Source organism: Aethalodelphis obliquidens, unplaced genomic scaffold, assembly GCF_003676395.1.
Source record: "Aethalodelphis obliquidens isolate GAN/ISIS:26980383/991018 unplaced genomic scaffold, ASM367639v1 scaffold29, whole genome shotgun sequence".
NCBI classification, from domain to species: Eukaryota; Metazoa; Chordata; class Mammalia; order Artiodactyla; family Delphinidae; genus Aethalodelphis; species Aethalodelphis obliquidens.
In genome coordinates this window covers 14,184,529-14,205,635 of record NW_020837973.1, presented here as the reverse complement: position 1 = coordinate 14,205,635, position 21,107 = coordinate 14,184,529, and the positions used below count along the sequence as shown (strand labels likewise).

Sequence of the window (21,107 nt, the reverse complement as noted above, 5' to 3'; positions counted from 1 at the left end):
AGGGATGCCTAAGCTCCCAGGTCCTTTCGACCTGTGCGTGGTAGCCACCTGTCTGATGCTCACACAGCCCTATAACGGAGGAGGGGGTGTTTTTACCGACTTTGGACAGTTTAGGAAGGTAATGGATTGACTCACGTCAGGTCACATCACCGAAGTGACAGGATCCCTGTGAAGAGGTGATTTCCCTGGTGGAGTTCCTCTCCCTCTGCCTGGAGCCCCTGCACCTTTATTGCAGCACCTTTTAAAGGCACTTTCAGGATGAGTTTCCCCACCCGCCCCTTCCCGAGACTGGCTCTCGGCACCCTTTCTCATCCGTCTTTTATCTCCTCGGCTTCCTGCACGGGGCCAGGCATGGAGGCAATGCACTTTGAACAAAAGAGCTTTTTGTGAAAGGCAGGTGAGCAGACGCCCTAGACCCCCATCTCAGTCAACACATGGCATCAGAAACGACACTTATGGGGTGTCCCTGGTGGCACAGTGGTTAAGAATCCACCTGCCAATGCAGGGGACACAGGTTCAAGCCCTGGTCCAGAAGATCCCACGTGCCGCGGAGCAACTAAGCCCATGCACCACAACTACTGAGCCCACGAGCCACAACTACTGAAGCCCGCATGCCTAGAGCCCGTGCTCCGCAGCAAGAGAAGCCACCGCAATGAGAAGCCCATGCACCGCAACGAAGAGTAGCCCCTGCTCGCCGCAACTAGAGAAAGCCCGCGTGCAGCAACGAAGACCCAATGCAGCCAAAAATAAATAAAATAAATTTTAAAAACAGAAAAATGACACCTATTTACACTTTGACAGGTGTGGGGACACATTTTCGAAAGGGTACAGATACTTGTGAAGGATTTTCCGTAAGACGCTGTTTTCTAAGGGCTTACTTTATACCGTGAAACCAAGAATGTACTGGCCCCCTGATCTTCTGTTTATCACGTAGTAATACTGCTACATAGCAATCCCCCAAAAGATTAGTCTCATGGCTTCTCTGATTCAGTCTGCTTTGTCTAGTTATCAGATACTGTGCTCATCTCAGCAGGAAACATTACGGCTGAGCCTGGGTGTGAGCTAATATGTACTGGACCAGTGAAAAACCTCCAAGCCCGAGCCCGCCGGACTCTGGAATAATGAGGCCAGGACAAAGAGATCATGGGCTTTAATTATTAGACACACTTACGAAAAGCTTATTAATGAAAAATAGTTTGTGAGAAGAGTTGGCATAGGATTCAGCTTCCATTGTTAAAAGTTCAAATAGAGCGTGGCTTTGTTGGAGCGTCTGAATTAATGATTAAGTGTCTCAGACCACAAAGGCTCCTCCGTTTTGATGGTCTGTGGAGCTGGTGAATTGTAACTGTCCTTTCTATCTTGGAGAAATCTGAAAAATTAAAATATTTTCAAATGGAAATGAACCTTCATCTCTGCTATTTCATGCTTACTCACACGTAATTTAAAGGGTATTAAATTCATGGAGGCAAATTTCAGTGTCAGTAGAAGGAAGGACATTTTAAGCCATTTTTCTAAAATCTGGAAAATCTGTCTTGACTGTTGAGTTTTAGCTTGCTTAACAGAATTGTTCACGTTGCTAATAATTTGTTCCTACCTTTTGTACAGAAGCATTGTCTCCATTTTAATAGGCTTAGCTCAACCCACAAAATAATTACCCATAATAATTATTCTAACACACAATGAAAAGACCTTAACAACTTTAAAACTGAATTCATTTGAAAACTTGCATTGTTTCTTAATAATATATTTTTTTGCGGGGGTGAGGGGCTGTTTTTAGGGATATGTAAGCACCTTCTAAACATTTTTAAATCACCTCTTTTAATTTTTAAACAAAGATAGCTCTCCCTATGTTGAAACTCTTTCCCCCCAACCCCATATATTGGTTTTAAGTTTATTTGTAGCAGCCAGATCTTTAAAATAAGGGCTTAGAGCCTATTTTTTGTTGTACCATATTGGCAACTTATAACACCTCCTCTGAAGACATGTAAACACTATACATTTGATGTAGTTTACAGTGTGTCAGGAGTAGCTCTGTCCCTGGAGCGGTAAGTACTAGACCACAGCCTTTTTCACAAGGGCTTCTATGAACAGAAAGAATCAAATGTTGCCAGTGAAACGTAAAGCAAAGAGTCTCTTAGGGCAGGTGCACTTGCTTAGGCTCTTCTGTTTTAATTTTTCTTTTTAATCACTGGGCCACAGCCTGTCAGTAGGAATCCTGCCCAGAGATTGCCAGAGCTTGCTAGACTGTTCACCCCAGGTCCTTCTCATCTCCTTCATGCATGCACACGTCTGCCCATCTTTTACCTGGCCACCCGGGCTCCTACCTTCTTCCTTCCTTCTCCACGACACTTGGAATTAAAGTACACAGATCGCCTCTTGTGACTGTAATGAAGCGGGTTGCCGAAGTGAAGGGCGTGGGGGAACAGAGACTTGAACCCTGGTCTTACAGGTGATCTTGAACGTGGGGGGTTGTTCATTTATGTATTTATTTTTTACTACGTAGGTGCTGAATTGCTACCAGAATCTCTGAAATCTTCCTCCTCACATTTAAAAAAAAATAAATTTATTTATTTATTCTTGGCTGCATTGGGTCTTTGTTGCTGAGCGCGGGCTTTCTCTAGTTGCAGCAAGCGGAGGCTCAGTAGTTGTGGCTCACAGGCCCTAGAGTGCGTGGGCTTCAGTAGTTGTGGCACGTGGGCTCAGTAGTTGTGGCGCACGGGCTTAGTTACTCCGCGGCATGTGGGATCTTTCTGGACCAGGGCTCGAACCTGTGTCCCCTGCATTAGCAGGTGGATTCTTAACTACTGTGCCACTAGGGAAGTCCCCTCCTCACTTTATTTCCCTGAAGTGTCCTACTAAATCACCCAAGCATGTAAATCCTGAAACCCTTCTTCTTCCCTAATATTCAGCTGGTTAATATCCTATAGATTCTGTTCTGCTGACAGTGCCCTGTCTGTTCATGGTGACTGTTTCATGGGCCCTTTTCCTGGGTTCTCTCTCCCCACCCAGTCACCTGGGGGTGCCTCAGTAGAACGTCAGTAATAATGATGTTCAGCACGTGTGGACCATGGCTGGGTGCTGCACCAAGCTCTTTTTAACTGTTATTTCAGTGTCCCAGGAGCCTTCTGGTCCAGGGATCTCCAGGGTCGCGTCAGGCACGTGGCATGAGCTTTCAGACTGTGCTCCAGGGTCGAGGAGAGACCGTGGTCTCGGGTGCTCTTCAGCGGTTCTCAGTTGTCACCCGTGTGGTTCTCTTCGTAAGCCGATTGCAGAAACCTCCACTGCAAACCTCTGCCCAGGCAGACCGTCTGGGGCAGGGGCCAGGTGTACCTGTCTCCACCGCATACACCTGTATCTGCCCCATGTGGCCACAGTGAAGATGCCCATGCTTTATGGAGCTTGAGTGCCTTCCTGACGGGCGCGTTATGGCATTTGGAAATGTGTGGAGTTCTGTCCTGTTACCCCTGAAACCGAGGCCAGAGGCATTTAGGGGCCGGGGCCTGGGGGACCCAGAATGTGGACAGCCAAGGGCTCTCCTGTCTGAATGGTGGACGGGCACTTTACCTTGGACGAGGTGTGCACGGCAAGGCCCCTTGTTAGTGTTGCAGTGCTCTTACACAAGCAGGTGTAAAACCAGACAGGGACGGGTTGGTGGCAAGATGATGAGGTGCCTGGAGAACAGCTGGCAGGGAACAGGGGGTGGGAAGGAGCAGGGCGCACCCAGGGACAGTGGCCAGGCCAGTCCGGTGTGAGGGGGACGTGGGCGTCCTCAGCCTGTTCCTTCCTGGCTCCGTCCCTTCCCTCCTCTGCTCTCTTCCTGGCCCTGTGCCTCCAGACTGCCTGGGGCTCAGCTGCACTGCTCCGTGCTCAGCTCTGAGCCTCTGATTTTTAGGGGTTGGGTCCACTTGTCGTGCTCGGGCTGACCTTCCTCGTTCCGGGACTGCTGGTTTTACCGAGTTCCAGCCCTTGGTTCCCATTTGTGCCTGGTGGTCAGCATGGTGTCAGAGGGGCTCCAGCTGGTGAGTTTCAGCGTTTGAGGGGGGCTCGGTGTGCCCACGAGGGAAGGGCATCGGTGTATGTGGAGTGTCTGCATGTGTCACCGTCGGGGCCAAGTGCTTAACTCAAGTATTTTTTTTTACTTTTTAATTTTTATCTTTATTTTTTAAAATATATAGCTCTATCCTCTTTATGCTTTAAAACACCTCTGTGTGTGATGTATATGCATAGAAAAAAAATCAGGAAAGAGAAAGCTTTCATATTTTATTTTCTTAACTTTTTTGGAAATAATTTCAATCTTAAAGAAAGTTGCAAGAATAACAATAGTACAACGAACACCCACATATCCTTTACATAGCTTCACACATTAGCATTTTACTCTATTTGCTTTACTGTTTGCTGTTTCTCTTCCATATACATCTAGATCTACATGTATTCACACAGACACACACAAATGATATATATACATAACATTTTTCTGAACGATTCAGGAGTAAGTTACTTGCATAAAGCCCTTCACCCCCAAATATTTCAGTGAGGATTTCCTCTAAATAATAATATTCTCTTACATTTACACAGTAGTGTTTTCAACTTCAGGAAATTTAATATACAATATTTTTATCCAAACAAACAGCCATAAGCAAATTTTTTAGTTGACCTGATAATTTCCTAGGTAGCATTAATTCTTTTTTTTTTGAATTCTATTTAATTATTTTTTTATACAGCAGGTTCTTATTAGTTATCCATTTTATACATATTGGTGTATATATGTCAATCCCAATCTCCTAATTCATCTCACCACCACCCTCCCCCCGCTTTCCCCCCTTGGTGTCCATACGTTTGTTCTCTACATCTGTGTCTCAATTTCTGCCCTGCAAACTGTTCATCTGTACCATTTTTCTACATTCCACATATACGTGTTAATACACGATATTTGTTTTTCTCTTTCTGACTTACTTCACTCTGTATGACAGTCTCTAGATCCATCCAGGTCTCTACAAATGACCCAGTTTCGTTCCTTTTTATGGCTGAGTAATATTCCATTGTATGTATGTACCACATCTTCTTTATCCATTTGTCTGTTAATGGACATTTAGGTTGCTTCCATGACCTGGCTATTGTAAATCGTGCTGCAATGAACATTGGGGTGCATGTGTCTTTTTGAATTACAGTTTTCTCAGGGTATATGCCCAGTAGTGGGATTGCTGGGTTGTATGGTAGTTCTGTTTTTAGTTTTTTAAGGAACCTCCATACTGTTTTCCATAGTGGCTGTGTCAATTTATATTCCCACCAACAGTGCAGGAGGGTTCCCTTTTCTCCACACCCTCTCCAGCATTTGTTGTTTGTAGATTTTATGATGATAACCATTCTAACTGGTGTGAGGTGATACCTCATTGTACTTTCGATTTGCATTTCTTTAATAATTAGTGATGTTGAGCAGCTTTTCATGTGCTTCTTGGCCATCTGTATGTCTTCTTTGGAGAAATGTCTACTTAGGTCTTCTGCCCATTTTTGGATTGGGTTGCTTGTTTTTTAAATATTGAGCTGCATTAGCTGTTTATATATTTTGGAGATTAATCCCTTGTCTGTTGATTCATTGGCAAATATTTTCTCCCATTCTGAGGGTTGTCTTGTCGTCTTGCTTATGATTTCCTTTGCTGTGCAAAGGTCTGAAGTTTCATTAGGTCCCATTTGTTTATTTTTGTTTTTATTTCCACTACTCTAGGAGGTGGATCAAAAAAGATCTTGCTGTGATTTATGTCAGAGTGTTCTTCCTGTGTTTTCCTCTAAGACTTTTATAGTATCCGGTCTTATATTTAGGTCTCTAATCCATTTTGAGTTTATTTTTGTGTATGGTGTTAAGGAGTGTCCTAACTTCATTCTTTTACATGTAGCTGTCCAGTTTTCCCAGCACCACTTATTGAAGAGACTATCTTTTCTCCATTATATATCCTTGCCTCTTTTGTCTTAGATTAGTTGACCATAGGTGCGTGAGTTTCTCTCTGGGCTTTCTATCCTGTTCCATTGATCTATATTTCTGTTTTTGTGCCAGTACCATACTGTCTTGATTACTGTAGCTTCGTAGTATAGTCTGAAGTCTGGGAGCTTGATTGCTCCAGCTCCGTTTTCTTCCCTCAAGACTGCTTTGGCTATTTGGGGTCTTTTGTGTCTCCATACAAATTTTAAGATTTTTTTGTTCTAGTTCTGTAAAACATGCCATTGGTAATTTGATAGGGATTGCATTGAATCTGTAGATTGTTTTGGGTAGTATAGTCATTTTCACAGTGTTGATTCTTCCAATCCAAGAACATGGTATATCTCTCCATCTGTCATTATCATCTTCAATTTCTTTCATTAGTGTCTTATAGTTTTCTGCATACAGGTCTTTTGTCTCCCTAGGTAGGTTTATTCCTAGGTATTTTATTCTTTTTGTTGCAGTGGCACATGGGAGTGTTTCCTTAATTTCTTTCAGATGTTTCATTATTAGTGTATAGGAATGCAAGAGATTTCTGTGCATTAATTTTGTATCTTGCAACTTTACCAGATTCATTGATTAGCTCTAGTAGTTTTCTGGTGGCATCTGTAGGATTCTCTATGTATAGTATCATGTCATCTGCAAACAGTGAGAGTTTTACTTCTTCTTTTCCCATTTGTATTCCTTTTATTTCTTTTTCTTCTCTGATTGTTGTGGCTAGGACTTCCAAAACTATGTTGATTAATAGTGGTGAGAGTGGACATTCTTGTCTTGCTCCTGATCTTAGAGGAAATGCTTTCAATTTTTCACCATTGAGAGTGCTGTTTGCTGTGAGTTTGTCACATATGGCCTTTATTATGTTGAGACAGGCTCTCTCTGTGCCCACTTTCTGGAGAGTTTTTATCATAAATGGGTGTTGAATTTTGTCAAAAGCTTTTTCTGCATCTATTGATAAGATCATGTGGTTTTTATTCTTCAGTTTGTTAATATGGTGTATCACATTGATTGATTTGCATATATTGAAAAACGCTTGCATCCCTGGGATAAATCCCACTTGATCATGGTGTATGATCCTTTTAACGTGTTGTTGGATTCTGTTTGCTGTTATTTTGCTGTGGACTTTTGCATCTATATTCATCAGTGATATTGGTCTGTAATTTTCTTTTTTTGTAGTATCTTTGTCTGGTTTTGGTATCAGGGTGATGGTGGCCTCATAGAATGAGTTTGGGAGTGTTCCTTCCTCTGTAATTTTTTGGAAGAGTTTGAGAAGGATGGGTGTTAGCTCTTCTCTAAACGTTTGATAGAATTCACCTGTGAAGCCATCTGGTCCTGGACTTGTTGGAAAATTTTTAATCACAGTTTCAATTTCATTACTTGTGATTGGCCTGTTCATACTTTCTATTTCTTCCTGGTTCAGTCTTGGAAATTTACACCTTTCTAAGAATTTGTCCATTTCTTCCAGGTTGTCCATTTTATTGGCATGGAGTTGCTTGTAGTAGTCTCTTAGGATGCTTTGTGTTTCTGCCATGTCTTATGTAACTTCTCCTTGTTCATTTCTAATTTTATTGATTTGAGTCCTCCCCCTCTTTTTCTTGATGAGTCTGGCTAATGGTTCATCAATTTTGTTTATCTTCTCAAAGAACCAGCTTTTAGTTTTATTGACCTTTGCTATTGTTTTCTTTGTTTCTATTTCATTTATTTCTGCTCTGATGTTTATGATTTCTTTCCTTCTACTAACTTTGGGTTTTGTCTTCTGTCTCTAGTTCCTTTAGGCATCGGGTTGGATTGTTTATTTGAGATTTTTCTTGTTTCTTGAGGTAGGCTTGTATTGCTCTAAACTTCCCTCTTAGAACTGCTTTTGCTGCATCCCATAGGTTTTGGATTGTCGTGTTTTCATTGTCATTTGTCTCTACGTATTTTTTGATTTCCTCTTTGATTTCTTCAGTTGTCTCTTGGTTATTTAGTAACATTTGTTTAGCCTCCATGTGTTTGTGTTTTTTACATTTTTTTCCCGTAATTGATTTCTAATCTCATAGCATTGTGGTCAGAAAAGATGCTTGATATGATTTCAGTTTTCTTAAATTTACTGAGACTTGATTTGTGACCCAAGATATGATCTATCCTGGAGAATGCTCCATGTGCACTAGAGAAGAAAGTGTAATCTGCTGTTTTGGGATGGAATGTCCTATAAATATCAGTTAAATCTATCTGGTCTATTGTGTCATTTAAAGCTTCTGTTTCCTTATTTATGTTCATTTTGGATGATCTGTCCATTGGTATAAGTGAGGTGTTCAAGTCCCCCACTATTATTGTGTTACTGTCAATTTCCTCTTTTATATCTGTTAGCAGTTGCCTTATGTATTGAGGTGCTCCTATGTTGGATGCATATATATTTATAATTGTTATACCTTCTTCTTGGATTGATCCCTTGATCATTATGTAGTGTCCTTCCTTGTCTCTTGTAACATTCTTTATTTTAAAGTCTATTTTACCTGATATGAGTATTGCTACTCCAGCTTTCTTTTGATTTCCATTTGCATGGAATATCTTTTTCCATCCCCTCACTTTCAGTCTGTGTGTGTCCCTAGGTCTGAAGTGGGTCTGTTGTAGAGAGCATATATATGGGTCTTGTTTTTGTATCCATTCAGCGAGCCTGTGTCTTTTGGTTGGAGCATTTAAACCATTCATGTTTAAGGTAATTATCGATATGTATGTTCCTGTTACCATTTTCTTAATTGTTATGGGTTTGTTTTTGTAGGTCCTTCTCTTGTGTTTCCCACTTAGAGAAGTTCCTTTAGCATTTGTTGTAGAGCTGGTTTGGTGGTGCTGAATTCTCTTAGCTTTTGCTTGTCTGTAAAGCTTTTGATTTCTCCATCGAATCTGAATGAGATCTTTGCCGGGTAGAGAAAACTTGGTTGAAGGTTCTTCCCTTTCACCACTTTAAATAAATATATCATGCCACTCCCTTCTGGCTTGTAGAGTTTCTGCTGAGAAATCAGCTGTTTACCTTACGGGAGTTCCCTTGTATGTTTTTTGTTGTTTTTCCCTTGCTGCTTTCAGTAATTTTCCTTTGTCTTTAATTTTTCCAACTTGATTACTATGTGTCTCAGTGTGTTTCTCCTTGGGTTTATCCTGCCTGGGACTCTGTGCGCTTCATGGACTTGGGTGGCTATTTCCTTTCCCATATTAGGGAAGTTTTCAACTATAATCTCTTCAAATATTTTCTCTGGTCCTTTCTCTCTCTCTTCTCCTTCTGGGACCCCTATAATGCGAATGTTGTTGTGTTTAATGTTGTCCCAGAGGACTCTTAGGCCATCTTCATTTCTTTTCATTCTTTTTTCTTTATTCTGTTCCATAGCAGTGAATTCCACCGTTCTGTCTTCCAGGTCACTTATCCGTTCTTCTGCCTCAGTTATTCTGCTATTGATTCCTTCTAGTGTAGTTTTCATTTCAGTTATTGTATTGTTCATCTCTGTTCCTCAGTTCTTCTATGGCTTTGTTAAACATTTCTTGCATCTTCTCAGTCTTTGCCTCCATTCTTTTTCTGATGTCCTGGATCATCTTCACTATCATTATTCTGAATTCTTTTTCTGGAAGGTTGCATATCTCCATTTAGTTGTTTTTCTGGGGTTTTATCTTGTTCCTTCATCTGCTACATAGCCCTCTGCCTTTTCATCTTGTCTGTCTTTCTGTGAATGTGGTTTTTGTTCCACAGGCTGCAGGATTGTAGTTCTTCTTGCTTCTGCTGTCTGCCCTCTGGTGGATTAGGCTATCTAAGAGGCTTGTGCAAGTTTTCTGTTCGGAGAGACTGGTGGTGGGTAGAGCTGGCTGTTGCTCTGGTGGGCAGGGCTCAGTAAAACTTTAATCCGCTTGTCTGCTGATGGGTGGGGCTGGATTCCCTCCCTGTTGGTTGGTTGGCCTGATGTGACCCAGCACTGGAAGCTACCTGGGCTCTTTGGTGGGGCTAATGGCAGACTCTGGGAGGGCTCATGCCAAGGAGTACTCCCCAGAACTTCAGCTGCCAGTGTCCTTGTCCCCATGGTGAGACAGAGCCACCCCCCACCTCTGCAGGAGACCCACCAACACTAGCAGGTAGGTCTGGTTCAGTCTCCTGTGGGATCACTGCTCCTTCCCCTGGGTCCCGATGTGCAAACTACTTTGTGTGTGCCCTCCAAGAGTGGAGTCTCTGTTTCCCCCAGTCCTGTTGAAGTCCTGTAATCAAATCCCGGTAGCCTTCAAAGTCTGATTCTCTAGGAATTTCTCTTCCTGTTGCCAGATCCCCAGGTTGGGAAGCCTGACATGGGGCTCAGAACCTTCACTCCAGTGCGTGGAGTTCTGTTTTATAACTGTTCTCCAGTTTGTCAGGTATTTTTTTTTAAAAAAACAGCAATTTGTGGTATGATTCCCCTCCCGTAGATGATGCCCATTTAAAGTGTACAGTTCACTGGTTTTAAGTAGCTTCACAGGGTTGTACAGTCATCACCACAATCAGTTTCAGAACATTTTTACCACCCAGAGGAAACCTCAGACCCATGGGCAGTCACTCCCCATTTCCCCTCCCATCCTCCCCAGTGCCTGGCAACCACTCATCTACTTCCTGTCTTGGGATTTGCTTATTCTGGACATTTGCTATAAATGGGATCATATGATGTGTGGCCTTTTGGGTCTGATCTCTTTCACTTGGCAAAATGCTTTCAAGGTTCATCCGTGTTTGCGTTTATCAGTCCTTCATCCCTTTTTCTTGCTGAATAGTATTCCATTGTATAGGTATACCACATGGTGTTTACCCACCCATCTGTTGATAGACATTGGATTGTTTTCACTTTTTGGCATATAGAAGTAATGCTGCTAGGAACATTTGTGTATAACTTTTTTCCATGGACATTTGTTTTCATTTCTCTTGGGCCTATACCTAGGTGTGGAATTGGTGGGACAGATGGTAACTTTGTTTGCCCTATTGGACAACTCGGAAGCAGCTGCACCACTTTAAACTCCCTCCAGCAGTGTGTTAACTCACATACTTTTAACAGGAGCATATATAGCTATCAAGTCATTTCTAGTGCAAATCTTGGGGTCTTTGAGGGAATTGGCTGCTCTGAGTTTGATGCAACTTCTCAGTTTTCAGATGTCCATGAGGTGAGAGGCTGTCACTTGGTGAATTTTCGTCGTCATGTTCTTATCAGTTTCCGTCTGCTCTTCTCCATTATCATAGCCCCTGGAAAGTAGATGAAGGTGGATTGGCATGGATGGGTGAAGCCTGAGTATCGTAGGCGTGTTGTAGTGGAAGGGGGAGTGGGGGTCAAGCTTGCAGTGTTGAGGTCTCTGCATCTGTGAGAAGGAGCTGCTCTCTGATGGGAATATGGACCATTTGGGAGTGAGTGAGACGGGGTGGGGGCCCCTTTGTCTTTGTACTGTGTTTTGAATCTGTAACGTTCTAAAATTGAAACTGAAGAGATACTAGCTTTTATAAGGATACTGCCAAGGTTTTATAAGGATATTGCCAGAAAGGAAGGATGTCCAAACTCTTTTTGGGAGAGCTCAGTGGCGGATGGGAAGCTATACAGAGAGTGATGATATTGACAGAAACATGGCCACGTTTATCCCACATAACCTTTGCTCTTCAGATTAAGATTTCAACCAGATTCCCATCATTTTCTGTAAACCTCAGGTGCTCCGGCTTTTTAGATATTTAGACCAGATTTCTAGCAGAAGATGTGCAGGGCTTTTGTACCTTTTTGCATTCACAGACATTTACAGAGAAACAAGAATGCCTTGTTGATACTTTTCAGGGGAAGACAAACAAGCAGTATTCTTTTTAGCCCCTTATTTTGTTCATGTATTTTAGTACATGGAAAAATACCTCAGTACCTAGTATTAATTGTTCTTATTAATTACACTTTTTAAAAGAGATCCTTGCCATCTTAGTGACCTATATTTTATTCAGTCTTCTTCTGGCCTCTGCCTCTTTGTAATCCTTTCAGTAATTCAAGTAGCATTTTGCTGCCATTTCTAGAGATTTCCTTGGTGGTGGTGGGGTTTGGCACAGAGGGAAAGCGTGGGAGTTCACTATTCGATGTTCTAAGCTGTTGTGCTTTGTTTCTGGCCTTTTCTGTTATCTCCTGGATGGTGTGTTTTCTCCTAGTTTTGTACCATCACTTTGAGCCAAGCTGACCTCTTGCCGCTTCGTAGATATTTTACCAAACCAGCAGCCAAAAATGACTTCTGGTTTCAGTCTAGAATCTGGAGTCATTCCGATTCTATTTTTGTTCACTGGATTAAGAAATACTTTGCATGGTATCTCTTAATTCTTACTTGACACTAGGAAGTGAGTGGCACACAAAAAACAGAATGCTTAAAGATGGGATTCGTAAAATTGATGCTGACTCTGTTTTGAAACTCCAAGATGTACGGGTATTTGGCTCAAATAGGCTTTTTTCATTTCACTTAAGAGCAGCCAAGGAATTACTGTCATATTATTTAGTTTAAAGGCAGTTTCAAGACAGCCAATAAATGAAAAATGTTCACTTACAACTCAGCCTTTGGAGTTAGGTTTTAGGTGACAGACGCAAGGTGCTCAGTATGTGACCTCAGCATCCTAAAAGGGCAACTGGTACTCATCCCTTTAATGGACAGTTAGTCAGTAGCCACTGGTGCCAGATGTTTGACTAGGCAGTGAGGACCCAGAGGTTTTCATGAGGCCCAGTCCAGGTCCAGTACAAGGATGGCAGCTCACTCCCAGCTACTGTACACATCACGATTTGCCCTCCTTCACTGGCCCATCTGCAGCCCCAGATCCTCAACATGGTAGCCCAGAAAATCAGTCACTTCCACCCAGGAGGTGAAAGTTTAGCTATGCCCAGTTCCTAGGCAGAGGTAGGAGAGGGGAGATTACAGCATAAGGTGGTGACAGGAGAGGGTTCTGTCCAAGGTGCTGTGGAAGAGAAGGACACTGCAGTCAGGTGGGGCACGGTGGCTGAGGTTGGGAAGAGGGGTGACCTGGAGGAATGCAGGACAGACCCCAAGAGGGTTGTCCGCGGTGTGGAAAGCAGGGAAAGGGGGCCAGAGACTGATGCGGCTGGAGAAGCAGCAGGAGCCCCTCAGGAAAGGCATTGTAGGGAAACCACATTAAGATTATTGCTTATCCTGGAAGTGACTGGGAACAAACCGTGAGAGAGTTTCAATCTGGGTGCGATCAGATTACATCACTGGTAACAGTACCTAACAATGGAAATATCTGAGTCGCTCACTCAGTACCAAGAATTGTATCAAATCCTTTATGGCCATTGTCTGACTCCTTTTTCTCCCGAACACTCTATGAGATGTAGGTATTGTTATTATCCTCGTTTTGTAGCTGGTGCAGCTGAGGGTGAGAAAGCAGAGTCACCGGAGCAAGTTGAGATTGCTCGGCCAATCGACAGCAGAGTAGGGCTCAAAACCCTCCAGGTCTGTGCTGTTCAGACCCGAGTGGCGTCCCCTTCAAGGTCCTAGTCGATCCCAGTTTGGGAAACACCGGCCAAAGAAACCAAAGTTTCATCTCGGGAAGTTTCTTTCCATTCTGAGTTATCAGTGCCTGGAAAAATTGTCATTAAAAGTAGTAAAAACATTTTTTTAATCATTAAAGTTAAAACTCAAAACTTTTCTTAGCCTCCAAATTGAGAACCGCTGGATTCATACCATGGGGGTCTGGAGGCAGAGAAACTAGTTAGGAAGCGGTTACTGGGGTCCAGGTGAAACATGAGTGGTGAGAGCTGAGGCCGGAGGAGGGAGTGGAGAGACGATGGAATCCAGGTGGTCTCAGTCAGTTGCCAGGACTTGGAAGGTAGGCATGGTGGCCAGCAAAGGGGAGGGATTTTAGGTGGACTTCGCTTTCTCGCTTGGGAGGCCGGCAATGAGAGTGTCACTCCTGACGTGGAGGAGGTCTGTTTATGTTTTGGGGTTTTTTTGAGGTGCTTTTGACACATCAGGGTGGTTTGGAGTTACAGGAATGGAGGTTCTATACCAGAGTTAGAGTTAGGGGTCTGGACTTGTAACTGGGGGAAAGGGATCAGAAAGGGGCACTTGAATTAGAACAAGGACTAGGACATTAGGACAGAAGTAAAGGAACTTCAGAAGCGAGAGCTGGTCAACCATTTGTCTCAAGAATTGGGGTTCCTGGGCTTTCCTCCCTTCCCTGCTTCTTGCTTTGTAAAGTGTCTCTGGGCTAAAACTGACTATGTGTAAAATAGGTGGGTTAGGAAAGCCCTTTCTAATAGCTGGTGACCCTTGGGGGAGGTTGATGATTTCATTTTGGTTTCTGTTGTTGTTTTGAAAGCAGTTCTACAATATTCATTTTTAAAAGATTCATTGAATTAATTATATGTGTCCAGATATGCTCATTGATAATGATTTTGATGGGACTGATTTCTCTTTAAGCCTAGAAATGTTTAAAAACTTTAGAAAACAGAGAAAGTCATAGAAAAGTGCAAAAAAACACCTACAGGCTTGTGACCCATTATTGGAGTTCTGATATATTTTCTTCCAGGCTTTTTGCATGTATTTTAAAACTTTTTTTTTTTAATTAAGCTTTTTGTTTTGAGACCACTGTAGATCTACGTGCATTTGTAAGCACTAGTTCAGACAGATCCCATGTTACCCTTTTACCTGGTTTCCCTCGATGATAACATCTTGCAAAACTGGACCACAGTATCGCAACCAGGGTATCAGATAGTTGAGGTACAGAACCTTTGGATCCAGCAGGCTACCCCACGCCCCACCCACCCGTCTTAGCCTCCAGCCGCACCAGTCTGGCCTTCATTTGCTCTCATTGGCTCATTTCAAGAATGCCAACCCGGGATTGGCTTTTTCAGCTTTTGCCTGTTACAGATAAAGCTGCCCTGAACATTGACGTGTAAATTTTTTGTGCCGACGTCAGCTTTCATTTATTCAGAAAAAATGCCCAAGAGTACAGTTGCTGGTGTGTGTGTGTGGGTGTGTGTATGCCTCTGTGCTTGCCCTTGTGTGTGTTTAAGGGCAACTGTAGGATTATACCGTAGGATTATACCTAGGATTATACCGTACGTGTGCACAGTATAATTTCATCATAAATTTACCTTAGTATACCTCTATCATGAAAACACATTAGAAAATAGTCATCTTTTTCTTAACACTGAATTCAGCGTGGAAAGGCCAGCTTGAGGAACGTGAAGACCGTCCTTTTCAGGGTAGGTGGGGCCCGCCTGGTGGTGGCAGCAACGAGAAAGCTTTAGAAGACATAACCTAGCACAGCTGGAACAGGCATGATTTTACTTTGCACAGAAGATTTTCCTAAACTTTTCTGTTATGGCAAAAAAAAAGTAGTAGAGTTTAGCATTTAAAAGAAATCTGTACAGGGACTTCCCTGGCGGCCCAGTGGTTAAGACTCTGCACTGTCAGTGCAGGGGGCACAGGTTCGATCCCTGGTCGGGGCACTAAGATCCCACATGCTGCACGGTGTGGCCAATAAATAAATGAAATAAATCTGTACATAATTCTCGTATAAAATCACAATTCCTAATGTGTATAAGTGCCGATTTGAGATCTTATTTTCCCTAATATGCAGATACTCTAGGATGTTCTTTTGTGTGTACGTGTTTGTGTACTAGTCATTCCTTCCAACCATGCCAGCTCACTATGACCGTTAACCTTTTTCTTTGCGGTTCGCCAAGGCGGGGTCAGGGCCAGTGTATCGTCTGGGCCTTCCTTCGGGGCTGGTACAAGTGAGTGAGCTGCTTTTCGCACTGCTGGTGGCGTAGCAAGGCTCTGCGGGTCCATGGGCAGATGCGCCGTCCACAGGTTAGCTTCCGGGGTGTCTTAGGCTTCTTGGACCCTTAATTCTCTCCGTCTGCCTGCACACTCTGCAGTGTCCTCGGAGAGTTCAGGCTCAGTGGTTAAGACTGGCTGTTAGTGACTGTTAGCCGGAGCCTCCTGACTTTGTTGGGTTGGACATATCACTGCTGATGCTTTTGGCGGTGGTATTTGTGCACGTGAAAGCAGGAAGACACCCTCCATTTGGGGGACGGCAGTGCGTGTAGTGATCGCTCCCAGTGGTGATTCAGACACTGCTTTCACGTGGAGTTTCTAGAAAGTTGGCCTCCTCGAATTGCATTTTGTAGTGAGATTGTTCTTTAATCTTGTCTCTCGAACAGCAGTCTCAGTGTCACATTTGGTACTGACTTGTCCGTGATGATGCATAGGTACAAGTGTCTGCCCCCCTTAGCTGCTTACGTAGCCCTCGGTCCCTTAGGTCCGAGACCAAGTGCCACTGCCGTGCACAGAGCCCCCGCCTCAGCCGCCCTCTGCTACGCGGATGCCCTGTGCTGTGTCTCAGCTTTGTGTCGGCTCTTGCCTGGCTGTGGTCTGTCCCACGTGGCCAGTTCCCATCCGACCCTGGGACTTTCCTCTGTGACAGACCCCACCGTGTGGTTAGGATTGTCTGTTTATTTTTCTGATCCCTCGTTGGTCAGTAAGCTGTTTGCAGGAAGCCATTTAATCCATCATTGTATTCCTGGGCTCCAGCTCACAGCCTGGCACGAATGACCGAGGGAGCCGGACAGAGTCAATCAATGAAAAATCACAGAATAAGTGAGGGATTAAACCCAGCACACGGGGAGGGCGGTGCACTGTGTGCTTTCCCCTCCCCGTCTCCACTCCTGCTCTCCTTCAAAGGGCCAGGGTTCTTAACCATTGACTCCATTGAACGTGCCAGGGATTGCCAACCAGTTAGTGGCAGAGCTGGAATTCAAAAGGCTGCCTCTGACCTAGCGTCCCCCTAAAGTGGGATGCACCTTTTCCATGGTCCCAAGGAACTGAATGCTAGCTGTGCTGTGTGCTATGGGGTAGGTTTCCTAACTTCTCTGAATCTTCTTGAATTGATTCTTTAAGAAATGAGCAGTGGCGTTTCCTCCCCTGCTGAGGATCAGATGTGCCTGACGCATGCAGCCAGTGCTCAATGAGTACCAGTGCCCTCTGTCCACCCTTCTTTGCTATTTTGCTGTTATACCCGAATGTCATGCGCTGCGCCATACTGGGCATTGAAAACCCACGGACAGTTTAAATGACTTAATCTCACAACCCGTTTGGGTCTCTGAAAAAGAAAATAATCTTTGTTTTATCTATAATTAGAAGTCAGTTATCTCACAAACTCAAGGGGGAGGTTAACGTCACAGAATCTTTATTTATATAATGATCATTTTACCCCCCGTGCCATGTAATCAAGATGACAAATTTGAGCTGAAAGCAAAGCACTGGTGCCACCCCCCCCCCCCCGCCCCCCGCACACTAGGAGAGTACATGTGTAGCATTTTGCCTTTGGTTAGATTCTAATGGAAATGTCTAGTGGACTTCACATTTTTGTGTTCCAGATACTTTCTCCAGTCTGCAGGGGCAGCAGCAAAACAGGCCAAGGCAGAGTTTCAGTGAAGTAGGTGGCTTTCTTCTGCAGCTTGTCCTAAGATTATAGCCAGTGAGGGTTGGGGTCCGTGAAGCTTGACATGAAGAAGCTTGTTTTTGGTTTACATGATCGCTCAGTTTGGCCACACGTCAGGAGGCAAAGGTCTTAACCCTTCTCGTCGATCACTCTTTAATTTATGAGCCAGTAAATGAAAGAAAGATGGAAAGAAAACTAAGAGAGTCCTCTGCCCTGAAACAGTGTGGAGTTCCAGAGAAAATCTAAACAAGGCCGGCCGGGTTTGTGCAAAGGGATTAAAATGGAAGAAGAAAGCATTATGTCAAATAGTTTTCAGCAGATACCGTGCTGGTCAAGATCATCGTAAAGAACGCAGAACTGAATGAGCCGCCCGCCCTCTCCCGCCCCTCACGGCTGGTGTTCAGGCCCTTGTCTGAAGAGCAGGGGTCCCTCTGTCTCTAAGACTCTCGATTCTTTGCTTAGAGAATGTTCTGCGTTGTTCCTTACACCATGACCCCCTTACAGGAATTGCTCCCTTTTACTAAGCCCTCGTTGGTGCCGATTGCTGTGACTTTTACTTACATTATGTGCTGTAGCTTTCACAGTAATTCTGTGAGTAAGGATTATTATCATCATTTTTCTTTATTAGTGGGGAAAATCATGGGCCAGGGAAGTTAAGTGTGTGGCTCATCGTTCCTGAGCTATAAAAGCATAGATCTAGGAGAACGGAGTCCAGCCAGGTCTGACTCCAAGGCCATGTTTTGGTCATTACCCGACTCTGCTTCTCCTTGTGTGTATACCCATTTTGAAGGCCGGGATCTTTCATTCAGTATTTACTGAGTCTGTGTCGTAGACCGAGGCTGGGCCCTGAGGAACAAGATAGGCCTGCTTCCTGCCTTTGTAGAGTTTTCAAACTGAGTTTTCACGATAGTGAGGTGTGAAGTCAGTTCAGAGGGCCACAACTGACATTTAAAAGAAATAGAAAATATTGGGATGCAGCAAACATTGTGGTGTCTTACGAAACTCGTATGAAACTCTGCATATGGTAGTTTACGGTGTAAAACACATTTTCCTCGGTAGGTTGTGGTCCAAAGAATTGAAAGATACTGACCAGAGGTCTCAGAGTTGCGGGGGGAGATGGTTTTGAAACGAGGAAGATAATAGGTTAGGTGAGTGACTACAAACTGGCATAGGAGCTATGAAGACAGCACACATGATAGAATAAGGAGGAAGGTGGCAGGGTGTCCCTCAGACAAGACCCCTGGTGCCTTCTGAGAGGGTAACGTTTGGGCGGAGACGTCCAGGAGGAGAGTAATGGGATGTCAGTGGCCCAGAACAGCAGGTACAAGAACCCTGGGTCAGGGAGACAGAGGTGGAAATAGTGTGGACCATATTGTCTGACTATAATGTAGTACAATTAGAAAATAATAACATCTGTAACTCTACAAAACAGAAATAGAGTTGCAGATGTAGAAAATAAACATACGGTTACCAGAGGGTAAGGGGGGAGGGGTAAATTGGAGGATTGGGATTGACATATACGCACTACTATATATAGAATAAGTAACTGATAAGAACCTAGTGTGTAGCACAGGGAACGCTACTCAGTACTCTGTAATGGCCTATATGGGAAAAGAATCTAAAAAAGAGCGGATATATGTATATGTATAACAGATTTACTTTGCTATACACCTGAAACTAATATAGCATTGTAAATCAACTATACTCCAATAAAAATTTAAGAAAAAAGAAAATAATAAAAAATATAAGCAAACCCCATTGCCTAGTAACCATCATCATCTTTATCACCATCACCCTTCCTAACTTGGGTCAAATACGAATTAAAAACTAACTTATATGATATTGTCGTGCTGACCTTTGATTTACCTCTATTAAATGTTTTTATTTTTAAAATTGTTTCCAAAAGATTTGTCTTTATTTTATGAAAGGTTTTGCTTATGGCATTGGGTGACTCATCAATTTTTCCTGGTATGTACCCAGACATCTGGTTGGATGGCATACCAGGGCATTCCTAGACTGGGGTATCTCCACCTTGGCTTCCTGGCATTTGGGCTGGATAATTCTTTGATGTTTATAGCAGCATTCCTGGCCTTTACTGACGGGATGCCGGCATCCTTTCCCCTCTCCCACAGTTGTGACAAGCAAAAATGTTTACAAAACTTGCCAACTGCGCCCTGGGGGGCAAAGTTGAGAACTGCTCTAGAAGAAACGCCAGGTTCACGGGAGATGAAGTTGCCCACATTGAGAACACCCTCTATCCCATCCATCCATCAGGAGAGGACATGATGAGGGTTTTTTGGTTTTTTTGTTTCTTTTTCTTTCTCTTTAATCAGAAAAGTTACATTTTTATGACTGGGGGTTCGTAACGAATTGTAATACGGGAAATCTGTGTGTATCACTATAGACAATAAAAACTCTCATGTGAGCGTGCTGGGGGTTTCCTGCCATATTTGTTCTATCCGAAGATTAAAATAAAAGGGGAGGGCTTCCCTGGTGGCGCCATGGTTGAGAATCCGCCTGCCGATGCAGGGGACACGAGTTCATGCCCGGGTCTGGGAAGATCCCACATGCCGCGGAGCGGCTGGGCCCGTGAGCCATGGCCACTGAGCCTGCGCGTCCGGAGCCTGTGCTCTGCAACGGGAGAGGCCACAGCAGTGAGAGGCCCGCGTACCACAAAAATAAATAAATAAATAAATAAAAGGGGATTGACAATGGCTCAGCTGTTTTTTTAATCTAATTAATTGACTTCATGCCTTTTCATTTTTTCAGACAGAAGTGGACCCAGCATTGGGCAGACCTTCTCTCAGTTGTTTTTCCAATCGTGTTGATTGGTGGCCCTTGTTCTGCTGCCACACTTAATCCAGCCTGTCTTGTGACCAGTGGCTTGTATTTCTATAACAGGAGCTATTTGTTCTGAGGCCCCATTTTTTTCTCAATTGATTTCCTGTCCATTAATCGTCTATATTTTGCTCCTTTGCTTAACCATACCACCGTTCTTCTAGTATATGCCCCGTCAAAGTCACTCAGTTTATTTTGAGGTGGGTTTTGAGGAATTCATTTTGTTATTGTTTTTGGCTGTTGTTTGTTTCCAAAAATTTCCTGTGAAAAGAATTCCATTCTTTAAACCTAGAATTTTCTTTTTTGCTGTTTGGGGATTATCTTGTGCGGCTAGTACGCTGTTCGTCGTTGCCTAGGAATGACTGTTGGTAGTTCAGGGGGCTCTCCTGAAAAATTCTTGAATAAGATTGTGAGTCTTATTAATCCTTTGACATATTTCCGAATTAGGTGTTTATTCAACCAATATGCTTTAACACAGTGAATGCAGGGGGCTGTCTCCATTCCTTACTTCCTTAGTGTTCCTACTTTGATGTTACGTGATCGGTGGGGTATCCTCAAACACAACATAAAGTAACCCCTCTGGGTGCTTAATCACCTTACACTCATTTATGTCTTCGTAGCTATTCATCACCATCTGCACGATGCTATATATTTACTTGTCCATTTCTGTTTTTTCCTTCCCTTTACTGGAATGTAAGCTGTATTCCCGATGCTTAGAACATACCAGTAAATAGTTGCTTGAATGTATGGATTTTCTTAATTTAATTTATCGGACACTTATCAATGTGCCAGGCACCACTGTAAAATCTTTACAGATATTAACCCATCACTGAATGCATGGTCCTCCCTGCCTTT

General features: G+C 43.4%; 1 protein-coding gene across 3 annotated transcripts in view; it reads left to right on the top strand.

Moving 5' to 3' along the window:
• Positions 1-21,107, top strand: part of MYO10 (myosin X) — a 215,532-nt gene that overhangs the window by 73,610 nt on the left and 120,815 nt on the right. The window contains exon 1 of one of the 3 annotated variants that reach the window (XM_027125357.1): positions 3,981-4,019. The exons of the other annotated variants lie outside the window; for them this stretch is intronic. Within the exon in view, the coding sequence (XP_026981158.1) occupies positions 3,996-4,019 (24 nt within the window). The 5' untranslated portion in view covers positions 3,981-3,995. Of the gene's footprint in view, positions 1-3,980; positions 4,020-21,107 lie in introns of those variants that run through there. 3 annotated transcript variants of the gene reach the window in all.